The sequence below is a fragment of the Osmerus eperlanus genome, chromosome 6 (assembly GCF_963692335.1).
Source record: "Osmerus eperlanus chromosome 6, fOsmEpe2.1, whole genome shotgun sequence".
NCBI classification, from domain to species: Eukaryota; Metazoa; Chordata; class Actinopteri; order Osmeriformes; family Osmeridae; genus Osmerus; species Osmerus eperlanus.
The window spans coordinates 18,330,298-18,345,728 of NC_085023.1; the positions used below are offsets into that span (position 1 = coordinate 18,330,298).

The 15,431-nt window shown below is 50.2% G+C and overlaps 1 protein-coding gene across 3 annotated transcripts in view; it reads left to right on the top strand.

Annotated features, from left to right (window-relative positions):
• Nucleotides 1-15,431, top strand: part of LOC134022563 (spectrin beta chain, non-erythrocytic 1) — a 62,715-nt gene that overhangs the window by 32,260 nt on the left and 15,024 nt on the right. For all 3 annotated transcript variants that reach the window (XM_062464167.1, XM_062464165.1, XM_062464166.1), the window contains 15 exons: nucleotides 4,660-4,811; nucleotides 6,765-6,938; nucleotides 7,936-8,027; nucleotides 8,950-9,030; nucleotides 9,288-9,403; nucleotides 9,882-9,994; nucleotides 10,270-10,457; nucleotides 10,620-10,737; nucleotides 11,348-11,506; nucleotides 11,706-12,008; nucleotides 12,240-12,393; nucleotides 12,799-13,207; nucleotides 13,369-13,618; nucleotides 13,815-14,026; nucleotides 15,138-15,275. In XM_062464167.1, coding sequence (XP_062320151.1) covers nucleotides 4,660-4,811; nucleotides 6,765-6,938; nucleotides 7,936-8,027; nucleotides 8,950-9,030; nucleotides 9,288-9,403; nucleotides 9,882-9,994; nucleotides 10,270-10,457; nucleotides 10,620-10,737; nucleotides 11,348-11,506; nucleotides 11,706-12,008; nucleotides 12,240-12,393; nucleotides 12,799-13,207; nucleotides 13,369-13,618; nucleotides 13,815-14,026; nucleotides 15,138-15,275 — 2,659 coding nt within the window. The remainder of the gene's footprint in view (nucleotides 1-4,659; nucleotides 4,812-6,764; nucleotides 6,939-7,935; nucleotides 8,028-8,949; nucleotides 9,031-9,287; nucleotides 9,404-9,881; nucleotides 9,995-10,269; nucleotides 10,458-10,619; nucleotides 10,738-11,347; nucleotides 11,507-11,705; nucleotides 12,009-12,239; nucleotides 12,394-12,798; nucleotides 13,208-13,368; nucleotides 13,619-13,814; nucleotides 14,027-15,137; nucleotides 15,276-15,431) is intronic.

Sequence of the window (15,431 nt, forward strand, 5' to 3'; positions counted from 1 at the left end):
GCTCTTATACCCACTCTGTAAATAGCCCTGCTGTTGGCTCAGCATTATTGATAAGCCAGAGAGAGTAATTGAAGATGCCTCTGATATTGAGACCTTGGCTTCTAACCTGGCTGGCTGAACGAGAGGCTTTTAACAAATCAGCCCAGGGCTGCAGCCTCTCCTGCTCCCTCTCCATCTGGTCAGATGATTTCCAGGTTTCAAGCACGGTGGGTGATTAGCCTAGTTATATATTTTGGGCTGGTTTGACCTGATTTGCCTATTGTGTTATCTTAATCCGGAAAGTGTGTAGTTTGTGATGTTTCTTTTGCCCTAGAGCAGCTATTATGTGGGCCCACTAGTGGTCTGCAAGGGGTAATGCAGGTGGGCTGCCAAACCAGTGACTATAAAACTAAAATATGAAAAATGAATAGATGGTCAATTAAAAACAATTCTAATGACATTTTGCCTTTAATTCGTCATGACCGAAACGGCAATAGTTACCCTTGGCACGTTGGCTGCACCCCCACTATGCAGACATTACTTCCGCATATTGCATTTCCCAGGTCAACAACTTCTGGTAGCTAGCAGTTACGTTACTTCTCACACACAAAATGTTGTTTTATACGAAGAGTATCACTGTTGTGTGCCAATAGCCATATTTAACTTTATGTTATATGGAACTATAGGAATGGTTGTAGTTACGCAGGTTACCTCTCTTGACTATGTATGCTTACTGTGGCTTCTTTGATCTCTCAAAAAAATTGCCTTGAAAGTGAACTGTCTGACTCCTGTGGTGCTGTTAAATGTGTGATCAGCGCAAATTAAGTAAACTGTTGTGTTGGGGAGGTTGCAAAAATATTTGAGCTGTGCAAGTGGGCCGCGAAGTGGAAAAGGTTGGGAATTGCTGCTCTAAAGCTACAACCCTTCTCAAGTGATGTTAGGCTATCCTAACCTTGGAGATGTACAGACCATTTTCCTACTGCATACATGGTTTTAACTACCTAGAAAAGCCTGCAAAGGTGGTTAATGACCAAGAAGGTTCATCCTGAAACATGAAGACAATCTGTCAGTTATTGTTTCTCAGTATTCTCTGTCAATTATATAGTCTTAGAATACTCGAATCCACCCCATTTCGACAGTACTCTCCTTAATAAGATCTCTCCCTCCCTCCCGCCAGTCGACCTCTGCTTGTCGTGGTTTTGCTTGGCTGAAGCTCTCGAAGCAGGAAGTGTCCTCGTCTGACCTACCGGGCCTGCTAAATGTCACTTATAAAATCTCCCCTATTGGCCCACAGCACTAACTGGTCTCTTCCAGCCAATCGGAAAGAACCCCTTGACTCATGCACTGTGGCTAACCTCACAGTGGAGAAGGTGTCGTAAAGCAGAGACAGATGTCCTTCATAGACACGTGTGTGGGAGCCCTTGTCTGTCCTTCTGTCCCGGTCTAGGTAATTACTCCTGAGGACATTCTAGAGGCGTTTTTACAGAAAAAAGCTAATTACTCTCCTGAGGCCTGCCAGGGCTGTGAAAACTAACGCACCTCCTTTACATTCTCAATACGTCACGTGAGTTTGTGCGTGCGTGCGTGCGCTGACACGCGTTTGCTGAAACATCGAGAGGTTGTGACCGCATTTACCTCTGTCGTTGATTCTTTCATCTTGTCATCCAACCTTTTCCCTTTCTCCCCTAATCCGACTCTTCTTCTCTGACCTGGAGGGAGTCAGGTGGCTGAGCGGTGAGGGAATCGGGCTAGTAATCCGAAGGTTGCCAGTTCGATTCCCGGTCATGCCAACTGACGTTGTGTCCTTGGGCAAGGCACTTCACCCTACTTGCCTCGGGGGAATGTCCCTGTACTTACTGTAAGTCGCTCTGGATAAGAGCATCTGCTAAATGACTAAAATGTAAAATGTAAATGGCCTGACTCTGACACCTGGTTGGCAGTCACACACTCCCAGGGTTGCCCCAGTCTTGGTGGGACTGTGTTGGGTGTGTCATCATGAAGTGTTAATTTACTCAACGCTCTTTTGTAAGTGTTTTATCCTTGTTTCCTTGTCCTGACTGTACATGTACTCTGAAGTTGCCCTGCGTTTATCGCCAGAGGTCTTGGTACTGGAGGTGGTTAAGTGTGCCGCGATAGCTGTGGTGAGGGAGTTCATGTCATTGGTTCAGTGGTCAGGGCGGTGTGGTTGATAAGTGTTCCTAGTTTGCTTTCTACATATCAAAGCTGTGAGTGAAGATAAGGTGTGTGTGTGTGTGAGTGGAGCACGTGTGACAGTGAGAGTCTGCATCCATGCCTCTGCCTGTCTCCGTCACGTGTGCGTGTGTTGATTCGAGGGCTTCCCCTTCCTGTACTCTGCTGTGAGGACCAGATGCTCCCCCCTGCAGGAAACCCTGTTTACACGCTCACAGGACACGTCCCTCCCAAGCCATATCCTCCCCTCCTCCACCTCCCCAGCACAGCTTTATTAAGACCCCGTATTTATTTGAGACTGACGGCGCCTTCTGCACTCAGCCATCCATTAATACAGCCTATCTCAAGGCTGCAGGTACATGAACTTGAATATAGGGTCATCAATGAAAATTGACAGGTTAGTGACGCATTCTTGGCAATAAGAATGTATTTTACATAGGCTGTCCATAAATATATGGTATCTCTATTTCAGGATTTAATTTCTAACTTGGCAATAACCAGGCAATAGTATTAGCTTAGAGTGCTAGCAACCATAAAAAGGAGATTAGCGTTAGCCTTTGTGTATAATTTGGTTGGGAGCAGGGAACAGGCTTGGCTAATCTTGCCTGCGAATTAGCGTTAGCCTAGTGATAAGGCCTGCAGTGCTGCAGTCAGATGCTGTCTGGCTAGGCAGAGAAGGGCAGGGGACACTACAGCCATTGTCTTGTCTGTTCTGGCCCCCACAGTATGGCACTCAGCTGTGTGTGTGTGTGTGTGTGTGTGTGTGTGTGTGTCAATGATGATCCAAGGCACTATTTCTGACTCTAAATTAGACCAAAGCCTGAACAACACTGCCGGGACAGAGCGTGTGCTGTTCTATAAAGATGACTATTCAGCAGGGGTTGTTTGGTAACTGGAACTAACCTCCATGATCTCACCCTGCCGAAGGTTTATTAACCAGTCTGGTCACGCTGTGACCGACTCTCAACCTCCACTGAGCTGACGGCTGGCCTGGGATGGGCGGGGCTGGGGGAGGCTGGCCCAGGCTGGGGGAGGCTGGCCTAGGCTGGGGGAGGCTGGCCTAGGCTGGGGGAGGCTGGCCAGGGCTGTGGGAGGCTGGCCCGGGCTGGGGGAGGCTGGCCAGGGCTGGGGGAGGCTGGCCAGGGCTGGGGGAGGCTGGGGGAGGCACGCTGACAGGCGGGCAGGGGCATGTGCGTCTGTGTCACTGCAGCTTACTGTCGGACCTTCGTAGGGGGAAGGATGTGAAACCAGATCTCCATGGCAACAAGCTGTGGGGTTTATGAGAGGAATACCATGTGAAGCAAAGACATCTGCGTTTACCACACTTTCGCTCTGAGTGTGTGAGTCTGTGCGCGCAGGTGTAAGTGTGTGTGTACGCGCGGTCACGTTAGCTTAGCGTGTTCATGTTTGTGGGCACGTGTGTATTCTGCTGTATGTATTGCAGGTCGTCCTGGCTCTTCATGCACTGTCAGTGACTGATGTTTCTGGTTACAACAGGGTGACAGGCCTAGGTTTCTGAACACCTAGATGGGAAGGGAATATTACATCAATACCGTATGACAGTGTGAACAGCGACCGTCTCTTGTGAGGGGAAACAAACTCAGACCTCAGGCCTTACCGGCAGATATTGGACACATCCATGTATGACACATGCAAGTGTTGCATATCTCAGGCAAGGTACTTGTTATGCAGGCTGTCATATTATTCACCGCCTGAGAACAGCACTTTAGACCTGCGAGAAAAAACGACTGGTCCTTCGACCTGTGTGAACTGAAGACAATGCAAGCCTCCTTCCTTCCAGCTCATGTCAAAGCCTTGGAGACGGGCGCGCTCAGACTTCAGACAGAGCATGACCTAGATAGCCCACCGTAGGTGTTGATATTTATCCCTCAGCTTGCATTCTCCCCCTGCGATCCTCTGGGAGATTACACATCCAGACTCCCGGCTTCACTCCTGGACAGAGGAAGCTGCTCCCATACAGTCTCATCCCAGAACAATGACAAGGTCCATTAATGTGTTCACCAGACTGGGACAAACACCCGGTTTCTAGGAATAAACACCCTAGGAGGGAGGGAGGGGTTAGGGAGGGTGAGGGAGTAGTTAGGGATGGAGGGGTGAGGGAGGCTGAGGGAGGGAGGGACACCTGCTCAAAAAGGGGAATGGTGAGCAAACATGTCTTTGGAAGCGAGAGCCCTCAGAGGCCTCGTTCTACTCCACTGACTGTACAGCTGGAGAATGTGGACTGCCTAGTTTCCACAGATGGTAGATTGTTTAAAAGTGCTTAACGGTGTCTGTCTCTCTTTCTCCCCCCTACCACTCTCCCCCGCCTCTCTCTCTCCTCCCTTACAACTACCCTCCCCCTCTCTCTCCCCCCTAACCACTCCCCCCCTTCTCTCATCCTCTTAACTTACCACTCCCTCCCCCCTTTCTCTCCTCCCTTACCTCTCTCTCCCTCCCTCTCTTACCTCCCTCCCCCCTCTCTCTCTCCAGACGAGCGTGAGGCGGTGCAGAAGAAGACCTTCGTCAAGTGGGTGAACTCTCACCTGTCCAGAGTGTCCTGCCGCATCACGGACCTGTACATGGACCTGAGGGATGGACGCATGCTCATCAAACTCCTGGAGGTGCTCTCCGGAGAGAGACTGGTGGGTGGAGAGACACACACTGTACACACACTCTCACACAGTCACACAGAGACGGTGATCTGCGATCCGGAACAGAGAGACTGAAAACAGAGATGAGGTCAAAGATGTATATTTCATGGATGAGACTTCCTGGTTCATGTGAGGTCCAGAGAGAGCTCATATCTACCTTCCAGGTGTTTACACAAGGGTGGATGTTGTTTTCAATGAGTTGCTTCCTTCTGGTCTTATCTATGACTGTGGCAGTTCAGTATCTCAACTGTATGTGCTAACACACTCACTCTCACACACACACACACACACACACACACACACACACAGATCAGTTAAAAGTCATTTTTATCTCTCTTAGTAAACACTGTAAAGCCAGACACACCTTCTAATGGCATTTTCTTGTGTCATAATATGAAGTAATTCTGTTTTATTGAGCGTGCGTTGTTGTGGGCGTGGGGCTTTCAGTGGGACTGTTAAAGCCAAGAGTGACCACAGGCCACCTCCACCTTTGATTTTGTTCCAGTTATGCGCGCACACACACACACACATTTCCAGCAGAGTACCCCAGCAACATTTGACAGCTCAAATCAAAGCTCAATTATGGCAGATTACCCCTTGACCGTACCACTTTCATCCTTCACCCTGGTCACCCCCCGCCTTGTGACTTCCAGTGGGTAGGTGCCAAGTCCTGGCCCCTGAGTTGACTGGGCTCCAGGGTGGTTCTCTGTGAGAAAGACTTGACCAAAGCTTCAACTCAGCCTAGTGAATGCAGCCCTCTGTGGCTCCCTTCAAAACAAGTCAAAATATGAGGCTGTTCTTTTGGAGATTTGACACTCTGTTTAGTCTGTCTGGAGGAAGCCAGGCGGGAGGAAACAGAGAAACAGAGAAGGGATGAATTCTGAAGCTTTCCTGGTTGTGATAGTGTTGCGGGCCCAGATTTATCAAAAAGATCTTTGAATGAAAGAGCCTGCAGAACCGGCCAACATAGCCACACAATGGAGGCTTCTAGAATAATAACACACATTTATAGTTTTCCTGTTGAAATACCAAGCAGATGGCGTTTTGTGAAACGATCAGTGTGTTGAGATATATGGGTATGATCCTGCGGTGTTTCCCGCGCGCCACAAGACTGCGTTAACCCACTGAGCCACGTCATTAGCAGGGACATGGCAGTCGTCCATCCACAGAACACAAAACACACCGAGCCATCTACTTTACAGCTGTAAATGCAGTCTTGCGTGGGGTTTATTTCACAGAGCAGCAAACACCAAATTGAAGCGTCCGTCTGTACTGTTGTTAAGAGTTGGACCAGTGGGTTCCCCAGTGCTCTGTCCTCCACTCCTCAGCTGTCCTAACAGGACTACGCCCTTGGAACTTGAACTTGTATTTTTGGGGTCATGACCCATAAAAGTGGACTTTCTCCCAGGGGGGGGAACCTACAATGACCCTGGTCTTGGTTGTCTGGACAAACTGCATGAGATGCATGTGTTGAGATGCCAAAATATCACTGCGGCAATGTCCACTCAGGGTCACTCAGGGATTAGAAAGTGATACACACACACTAATATACACAAGCACTTAGACTGTTGGGGCCATATGGTTACTGACACATTTACACACATTGTAATACAATTTGCAATGGGGATGTTCCTTCAGCACGTTCATTAATTCCCGTATGACAGTGAGACGGCCCATCTGCGTGCCTGGAGGATGCAGGGAGAGACCTACGAGACCTACGAGACATCAGGGTTTAGAACTCAGAATAAACCACAGAACACCAGCTGTGCATGAACATGATCACTGCTCAGCCTGAAACATACTGGATGATGTTTGTAATTCATCTCTTTCGATCTCTTTTCCACTCTCATCCTCCTGTTCTTCCTCTCGTTCTTCCTCACCCCCCCATCCCCCCTTTACTCTCTCTCTCTTCCTCCTCGTCTTTCTGTCTCTCCCCCCACGCAGCCCAAACCAACTAAAGGCCGCATGCGTATCCACTGCCTGGAGAACGTGGACAAGGCCCTGCAGTTCCTCAAGGAGCAGAGGGTTCACCTGGAGAACATGGGTTCTCATGACATCGTGGACGGAAACCACCGCCTCACCCTCGGACTCATCTGGACCATCATCCTGCGCTTCCAGGTCAGCTGACCAGCTGGGTGGATGAGTAGATGGATAGATATTGATGGAGGTGTATAGATATTGATGGAGGTGGATAGATATTCACATTTACATGTAGCCATTTAGCAGACGCTCTTATCCAGAGCGACTTACAGTAAATACAGGGACATACTCCCCGAGGCAAGTAGGGTGAAGTGCCTTGCCCAAGGACACAACGTCATTTTGCACGGCCGGGAATCGAACTGGCAACCTTCTGATTACTAGCCCGCTTCCTTAACCGCTCAGCCACCTGACTCTTAGATATTGATGGAGGTGGACAGAGGGGATGGGTGGAGGAATAAATTGCCGTGATGATGTGTGTGGTGATGTCCATGCTGAGTTTTGAAGCGGCAGTATGCGGGAGGAAGGGGATAAAGAAATGAAATCTGTGGATTTGAAAGGATTTATTTCATGCAGTTTAAATCTGCAGATGAATATGGGTGAATTTGGGTTGGTAATGGATGTAAGTGAAAGCATGACATGAGATACAGGGTGTGTGTGTGTGTGTGTGTGTGTGTGTGTGTGTGTGTGTGTGTGTGTGTGTGTGTGTGATGTGCGTGTGGGTGTGTGGGAGTCAGGTGGCTGAGTGGTGAGGGAATCGGGCTAGTAATCAGAAGGTTGCCAGCTCGATTCCCGGTCATGCCAACTGACGTTGTGTCCTTGGGCAAGGCACTTCACCCTACTTGCCTCGGGGAGAATGTCCCTGTACTTACTGTAAGTCGCTCTGGATAAGAGCGTCTGTTAAATGACTAAATGTAATGTAAATGTAAATGTGTGTGCGTGATGTGTGGGTGTGTAAGGTATTAAAGGGTTGTGGGTTGTGTTTATTTTAGTGGCCGGGATTGTGGGCTGTGGTGTTTACATGTATTTGGTAGTGCAGGTGAATGTCTAGTTTGTGCGTTTGTGAGAGAGGGAGAGAGAGAGGGAGGGAGAGAGAGGGAGCGCATGTTTGTGACCATGTTCTTCCTGTGTGTCTCAGATCCAGGACATCAGTGTGGAGACGGAGGACAACAAGGAGAAGAAGTCTGCTAAGGACGCGCTGCTCCTCTGGTGCCAGATGAAGTCTGCAGGGTACGGCATAACACACACACACACATCACACACACGTACACAACACACACACACAATTAGATGATGTATTTAGTCAGTCTAAAAATCTATTTATAACTATGTATTGAATGCGACAGTATCATGCCTAGGGTAAAGTACAACCAAACAGAATGGAAAGTTCATTTGCTTGAACATTTCTTGCTATTACTGTAAACGTTGGTAGAGATTAACCTTTCAAAACATTCCCCATCTAGGGCGCAATTAGGTCGCCATAGCGATACCGTCATCGTCACACGGTCAACATTCCTACAGTTGTAACAGTGTGTCTGACCAGAGATAAGACGTTAAACTGGGGCTCTTTAACCGGGATGTCCTTTCAAAGACATGTGATTCAGGGTAGTCAGCTGAGGCCAGAGGGCAGGGACTGTGTGTGTTTGGGGGGGGGGGGGGGGGTGTGAGAGAGAGAGAGTTTGTGTGTGCGCGGGAGTGGGGTAGGGTGGGGAGATTAGCAGAGAGAGGCAGAACACAAGGTCTCACTGAGTCTCAGGCCTTGATGTGTGACCATAACAGAGCAGCACAGAGCGGCAGTGTTGTTCCCATAGTGTAGCTCTGCCCTGGGCTGTGCAGACTGCTCTGGGCTCTGCAGACTGACCTGGGATCTCTGCAGACTGACCTGGGCTCTCTGCAGACTGACCTGGGATCTCTGCAGACTGCCCTGGGCTCTCTGCAGACTTCCCTGGGCTCTGCAGACTGCCCTGGGCTCGTTCATTCAGTCCCCAACAAAACCCCACTGAGCTGAGACTGTTGGGAAATGGGATTAAATCTGTGCAATTAAACGCATCTTAGAAAGAGATATGGAGAGGTTTGATTGACTTGGAGAAGATGGACTTTGGAGTCATAAGCCATGGATGTGACAACCAGCCCCGTCTCCTTCCTTCTCCAGGTACCCCAACGTGAACATCCACAACTTCACCACAAGCTGGAGGGACGGCATGGCCTTTAACGCCCTCATCCACAAACACAGGTACAGTCTACATCATACTATATCTACACAACACAACCCTCATCCACAAACACAAGTACAGTCTACATCATACTTTATCTACACAACACAACCCTCATCTACAAACACAGGTACAGTCTACATCATACTATATCTACACAACACAACCCTCATCTACAAACGTAAACATATACACGACTCAAATATCTGGCCTAATCGTTGAAACCATGAGTTCATAGAGGATTGAATATAAAACGTGTGTGTGTGCAAATCTCCAGACCGGACCTGATTGACTTTGACAAGCTGAAGAAATCTAACGCCCACCACAACCTCCAGAATGCCTTCAACCTCGCTGAGCAGCACCTGGGCATCACTAAACTCCTGGACCCAGAGGGTTAGTCTGTCACACACACACACACACACACACTTCTCCACCAAAGGCTTGACTTCTAACAGCAGCCCTGGGTTGCTCAGGGTGTAAAAGAACATGCAACAGACCCAACACTCCAGCCCCAGTGCTGTCTGGTCTGATAAAGCAGCAGCGCTGTAGAAGCTGCTGGAAAAGGCTGTGCTTCAGAGGCCCAGCAGGAAGCGCTCTCTCTGCCGCCGGGGAACAAAGACACCCAGGCGTGAGAACAAGCTCTCTGCCGTTGTTCTGACTGAAAAAAAGCACGGTGCTTTCTTTCTCTTTCTGTCTGATGTTCCTGCTCTCGTTCTTTACTGTACTCTCTCTTTCTCTCTCTCTCTCTTGCTCACGTACACACACTTCCCTCGTGAATCCCATTTTTGTTCAGAAAGCCAGGCCCGAGACAGCTGGTTGATGCTTGTTTGTTTCTCATAGAGGTGTGTTTGTTTGTGTTTACACCCCACAGACATCAGTGTAGACCACCCAGATGAGAAGTCCATCATCACCTACGTTGTGACCTACTACCACTACTTCTCCAAGATGAAGGCCCTGAAAGTGGAGGGCAAACGCATCGGGAAGGTGAGAGGTCAGGGGTCAGAGGAACACCTGGTTCACAGCAGGACGAGGCGTTGACCTGGCCTAGGCAAATACACAGTCCCTGTATGACACACTCACCACAGTATTGTAATACAGAACAGGGGTTTAGAGACTTAACCAGACCTTTCCTGTTGGCTATACCTTTCTTAACAATCTCCCTGCGCCCTGCAAAAATCCCTAAATGTCTAAAAAGTACATCAACCACTTCAGGGTGGCAGTGATTTGGTGTCTCATGCTCTCTTCTCCTTGGTCGTCAGGTCCTTGACAACGCCATCGAGACGGAGAAGATGATTGAGAAGTACGAGTCTCTGGCCTCAGATCTGCTGGAGTGGATCGAGCAGACCATCATCATCCTCAACAACCGCAAGTTTGCCAACGCCCTGGTGGGGGTGCAGCAGCAGCTCCAGGCCTTCAACACCTACCGCACGGCCGAGAAGCCCCCCAAGTGAGTCTCACCACAGCTACAGTTTACAGTTGACGTACGGGAATAGCCGAGGGGATATACCAGCAGTGAGCTGTATCTTTTTCGTGTTAAGTATCCACTTGAAGACTCGGTGTACTCCGTCAAACCAACACCGTTGTCCTTCCTGGCCTCTGTGCGCCCCAGGTTCACAGAGAAGGGGAATCTGGAGGTGCTGCTCTTCACCATCCAGAGCAAGATGAGAGCCAACAACCAGAAGGTCTTCATGCCCCGCGAAGGCAAGCTCATCTCTGACATCAACAAGGTGAGCCCTGGATCCCTCCCCCCCCCTCCCCCCCTCTGATGCCATCATAGTGCGTCGCATCTCAAGTGCAGCCCTGTCAGTGCAGGCGATGTCGTTCCCCTGTCTGGAGCAGAACGACGAGCTCGGTCTGTTCAGACCAGGAAGGGCTCCCTCTAGAGGCAGACTAGGTCCACCCAGGAACAGTCTGAGTATTCTATTGCATTCATAATCAGGTTTATTTCAAAGCCTTATGCTAAACCAACAGCAAACGCTACTTAGAAACCCATTATGTCATTGTCTCCATTAGATTAGGTGGGATTTAGGTGACAGACAGGCAGTTTAAAGAGGGATTGTGTGGTGGAGAGAGGAGACAGGGAAAAGTTAATGGAAAGCCACAGGCTTAGTTTACCCAAGGTCAATTTAATAACCGATTGTAAGTCTTTTTACAGACGGGCCTCGTTGATTGACGACGTGTTTAGACTAAGGCTAAACATAGATTGAACATCAACAAGGACTCTTTATTTTGACACTGTCCTCTGTGTAAACACATTATCGTTTGAACTGTCGTGTTGAAACATAAACGGTGAGTGTGAACAATAAACAGCGAGTGACGTGTGTGTGTGTGTGTCAGGCGTGGGAGCGCCTGGAGAAGGCGGAGCATGAGCGCGAGCTGGCTCTGAGGACGGAGCTGATTCGCCAGGAGAAGCTGGAGCAGCTGGCGCGCCGCTTCGACCGCAAGGCTGCCATGAGAGAAACCTGGCTGAGTGAAAACCAGCGGCTCGTCTCTCAGGTAACGCAACGATGTACACACACACACCTGCATTCATACACACACACACACACGCATACATATAGAACTCTGCTCCTTCAATAGCCTGTGGGCTTTTTCTTGTTGACTCGTGAAAATAGTTTTAACTGTGAATCTGTAACATGTCAGCGTATGCCCTTAACTCTCCTCTCCGTCTCCCTCCCTCCCTCTCCGTCTCCAGGACAACTTTGGGTTCGACCTGCAGGCGGTGGAGGCCGCCACCAAGAAGCACGAGGCCATCGAGACGGACATCGCGGCCTACGAGGAGCGCGTGCGGGCCGTGGTGTCCGTGGCCAGGGAGCTGGAGGCGGAGAACTACCACGACATCAAGCGCATCACGGCCAGGAAGGACAACGTGAACCGCCTGTGGGAGTACCTGCTGGAGCTGCTGAAGGCCAGACGCCTGAGGCTGGAGATGAACCTGGGCCTGCAGAGAGTCTTCCAGGAGATGCTGTACATCATGGACTGGATGGATGAGATGAAGGTGGGTGGGGGCGGGTGAGGTGGAGGCCAGGGGCGTTTAGTTTGTTTTCAAATGTGGGCGGAGAGAGGGGGACGTCATACCCACGTATAATGAGACCTCGGCTCCTGGGTGGAGGGATGTGAGAGAGGGGTTGGGAGGTTGAGAGGCTGGTGATGGAGACACTGGCCAGGTCACCTCCTTCAGTGCAGCCCTCTTCTGACCGTTGTGACCCTGACCTTTGACCCCCTGCAGATGCTGCTGCTGTCCCAGGACTATGGGAAGCACCTGCTGGGTGTGGAGGACCTGCTCCAGAAGCACGCCCTGGTGGAGGCCGACATCGCCATCCAGGCCGACCGCGTCAAGGCCGTCAACAACAACGCTCAGAGGTTCGCCGTCGACGCCGAGGGTGAGTCAGACACGAAAACCTGAGCTTAAACATCACAAGTACAGAGAAAAACTCTCACACTCGACCACAGATGCTGACAGATTTTTGTTGAATGAAAGCTTGTTATGTATACATATTTATATTCATATTGACATTTTTGGTGCTCAGATCTGACTTGAGAGTCAGGTAGGATGGGCACTAGTGCCATCTGTCAGTAGTATTGAAATATGGGGCTTCAGTTACATTGAAAGGTCTTGAATCAAAAAACGTCTACAGATGGACAACATGTCCTGTTGAAGAAAATAATAATACTTTGGATGGGACATTCACGAAGAAAGTACAAACTAAAATCTATAAACTCTGTTTAAAACCAAAGAAACGTCTGGATTAAGCCTCCTCTCTTTCCCCGGCTCGCCCTCTCTCCAGGCTACAAGCCGTGCGACCCCCAGGTGATCCGTGACCGCGTGGCCCACATGGAGTTCTGCTACCAGGAGCTGAGCCAGCTGGCCGCCGAGCGCCGCGCCCGCCTGGAGGAATCCCGCCGCCTGTGGAAGTTCTTCTGGGAGATGGCGGAGGAGGAAGGCTGGATCCGGGAGAAGGAGCAGATCCTGTCCTCCGAGGACTGCGGGAAGGACCTGACGGCAGCCGTGCGTCTGCTGAGCCAGCACAAGGCCTTCGAGGACGAGATGATTGGCCGAGCCGGACACCTGCAGCAGACCGTGCGCCAGGGGGAGGAGCTGGTGGCGGACAACCACTTCGGCTCCGATAAGATCAAAGAGCGCATCGCGGACATCCAGGAGCAGTGGGCGGGGCTGGAACGCTTGTCGGCAGTCAGGTGAGAAACCCTTTTTTGCGAGGCCGGAGTTTTCCAATGGGCTCGGTGATGTTGGTGGTGCGACGTAGTAATGCTCAGGTTGTGGGTCAAAAGATCGACCTGGCTCGGATAAAAGCGTTGCAGCTGAACGGCCTTCCCCGGCACCATGTATACGTCCGCAGGAAGTCCCGCCTCCAGGAGGCCTGCAACCATCACCAGTTCCTGACGGACGCCGACGACATCGACGCCTGGATGCTGGACGTGCTCCGCATCGTGTCGAGCGCCGACGTGGGCCACGACGAGTTCTCCACGCAGGCCCTGGTCAAGAAGCACAAGGACGTGGCCGAGGAGATCGCCAGCTACCGGCCCGTCATCGACGCTCTGCACGAACAGGCCCGCACGCTGCCCGAACAGCAGGCCAACTCTGAGGAGGTAGGTGGACGGATGGATGGACCAATGAATGGACAGACAAATGAAGGGATGTGTGTGTATATATATCATTTTTACTTAAGAAGGGACAATACACACAAATGAACATCATATCCCCAACATATCTCGGCAATCGATGCATCGTCTCTAGTTTATCGCGTCGACCGGCTGAACCCTGTTCTCTCCGCGTGGCGTCCAGGTGCAGGCCCGTCTGTCGGGCATCGAGGAGCGCTACAAGGAGGTGGCCGAGCTGACCCGTCTGAGGAAGCAGGCACTGCAGGACGCTCTGGCGCTCTACAAGATGTTCAGCGAGGCCGACGCCTGCGAGGTCTGGATCGACGAGAAGGAGCAGTGGCTCAACAGCATGGAGATACCTGAGAAGTTAGAGGACCTGGAGGTCGTACAGCACAGGTGAGACACACACACGAGTCAACCCACACAGCTGGTGAGCCACTCTGACACTGCGGTTTGGCACACAGTGTTGAGCAGTTTTTTTTACTCATACGGTTGCCAGGCTGGTTCCAGCGTCTGTGAATGACAGACAGACAGATATCAGTAGGTTGCCAATCCAGGTACAGCTCAGTAGCAGTGCTGTGAGAAACAAACAAGTTTGCGCCACACTAAGATGGATTGGGACAGCAAAAATTGTGGGAACCAGACTCCTATAACTGTTGAGAGCAAACCGCAGTGTTTAAAAGGCAGTAATTATCCAATAGGCTCCTCTCTCGAAGAGAATAAACAGGCTAAGTGGTTTAGACAGCGGTTGGAGGGATGTTTACTAGAGAGGGTTGTCTAGTTTGAGACAAGCACTGTTCTCCACACTGTTTACTCACAATGCATTAGATGGAACTGTTTCCAGACTACCTGTTAGAGCCAATTCGCAGGGTATGTCGTAACTACCATACTATTTAGTTTTTTCTTGCTATTCTGAGCCACAATCCACCTCACATCAACGTATCTTAAGAAAATGTCAGTTTTAGTTTTATTTGAGTGTAAGGGAGGGAGAAACACATGTTTTCATTTAACAAACACATCATCTCATCTCCATCATCAACGATGCTGAAATTACAAAACTGTGACTAACTAAAATAATAAGCCGTTGGAGCTTGTCCTAAACTGACTTGAACTGCCAATTTTTTTTTTTTGGCCACTACTACGTCACTGTTTCATTGTGTGTATGTGTTGGCAGTTGAAATATGTCTACAGCTCAACTAAAAACAAACATTAAAAGAGCTGATTTGCTTTCCATACTGCCATGCTGATGAATCTCCTTCGCTCTTCCTCCCATCTCCACCTGTTCTCCTCTCTTCCCTCCCCCTCTCCGCCGTTCCCTTCTCCTCTCTTCCCCTCTCCGCCGTTCCCTTCTCCTCTCTTCCCTCCCCCTCTCCGCTGTTCCCTTCTCCTCTCTTCCCTCCCCCTCTCCGCTGTTCCCTTTTCCTCTCTTCCCTCCCCCTCTCCGCTGTTCCCTTCTCCTCTCTTCCCTCCCCCTCTCCGCTGTTCCCCTCTCCCCTCCCCTGTCCAGGTTTGAGAGTCTGGAGCCCGAGATGAACAACCAAGCCTCTCGTGTTGCCGTGGTGAACCAGATTGCTAGGCAACTAATCCACAGTGGTCACCCCAGTGAGAAGGAGATCAAAGCCCAGCAGGATAAACTCAACACCAGGTACAGCAATTACCTCCAATTTCATCTGCTGTAACTACAGTCAACTCTCATACAGCAATAACCACTAATATTATCTCTGTAACTACAGTTAACTGTCATACTGAAAGTAAAGGATGTGGATGCAAATGTTATGTACAGTTCTGTTATACTTGACCC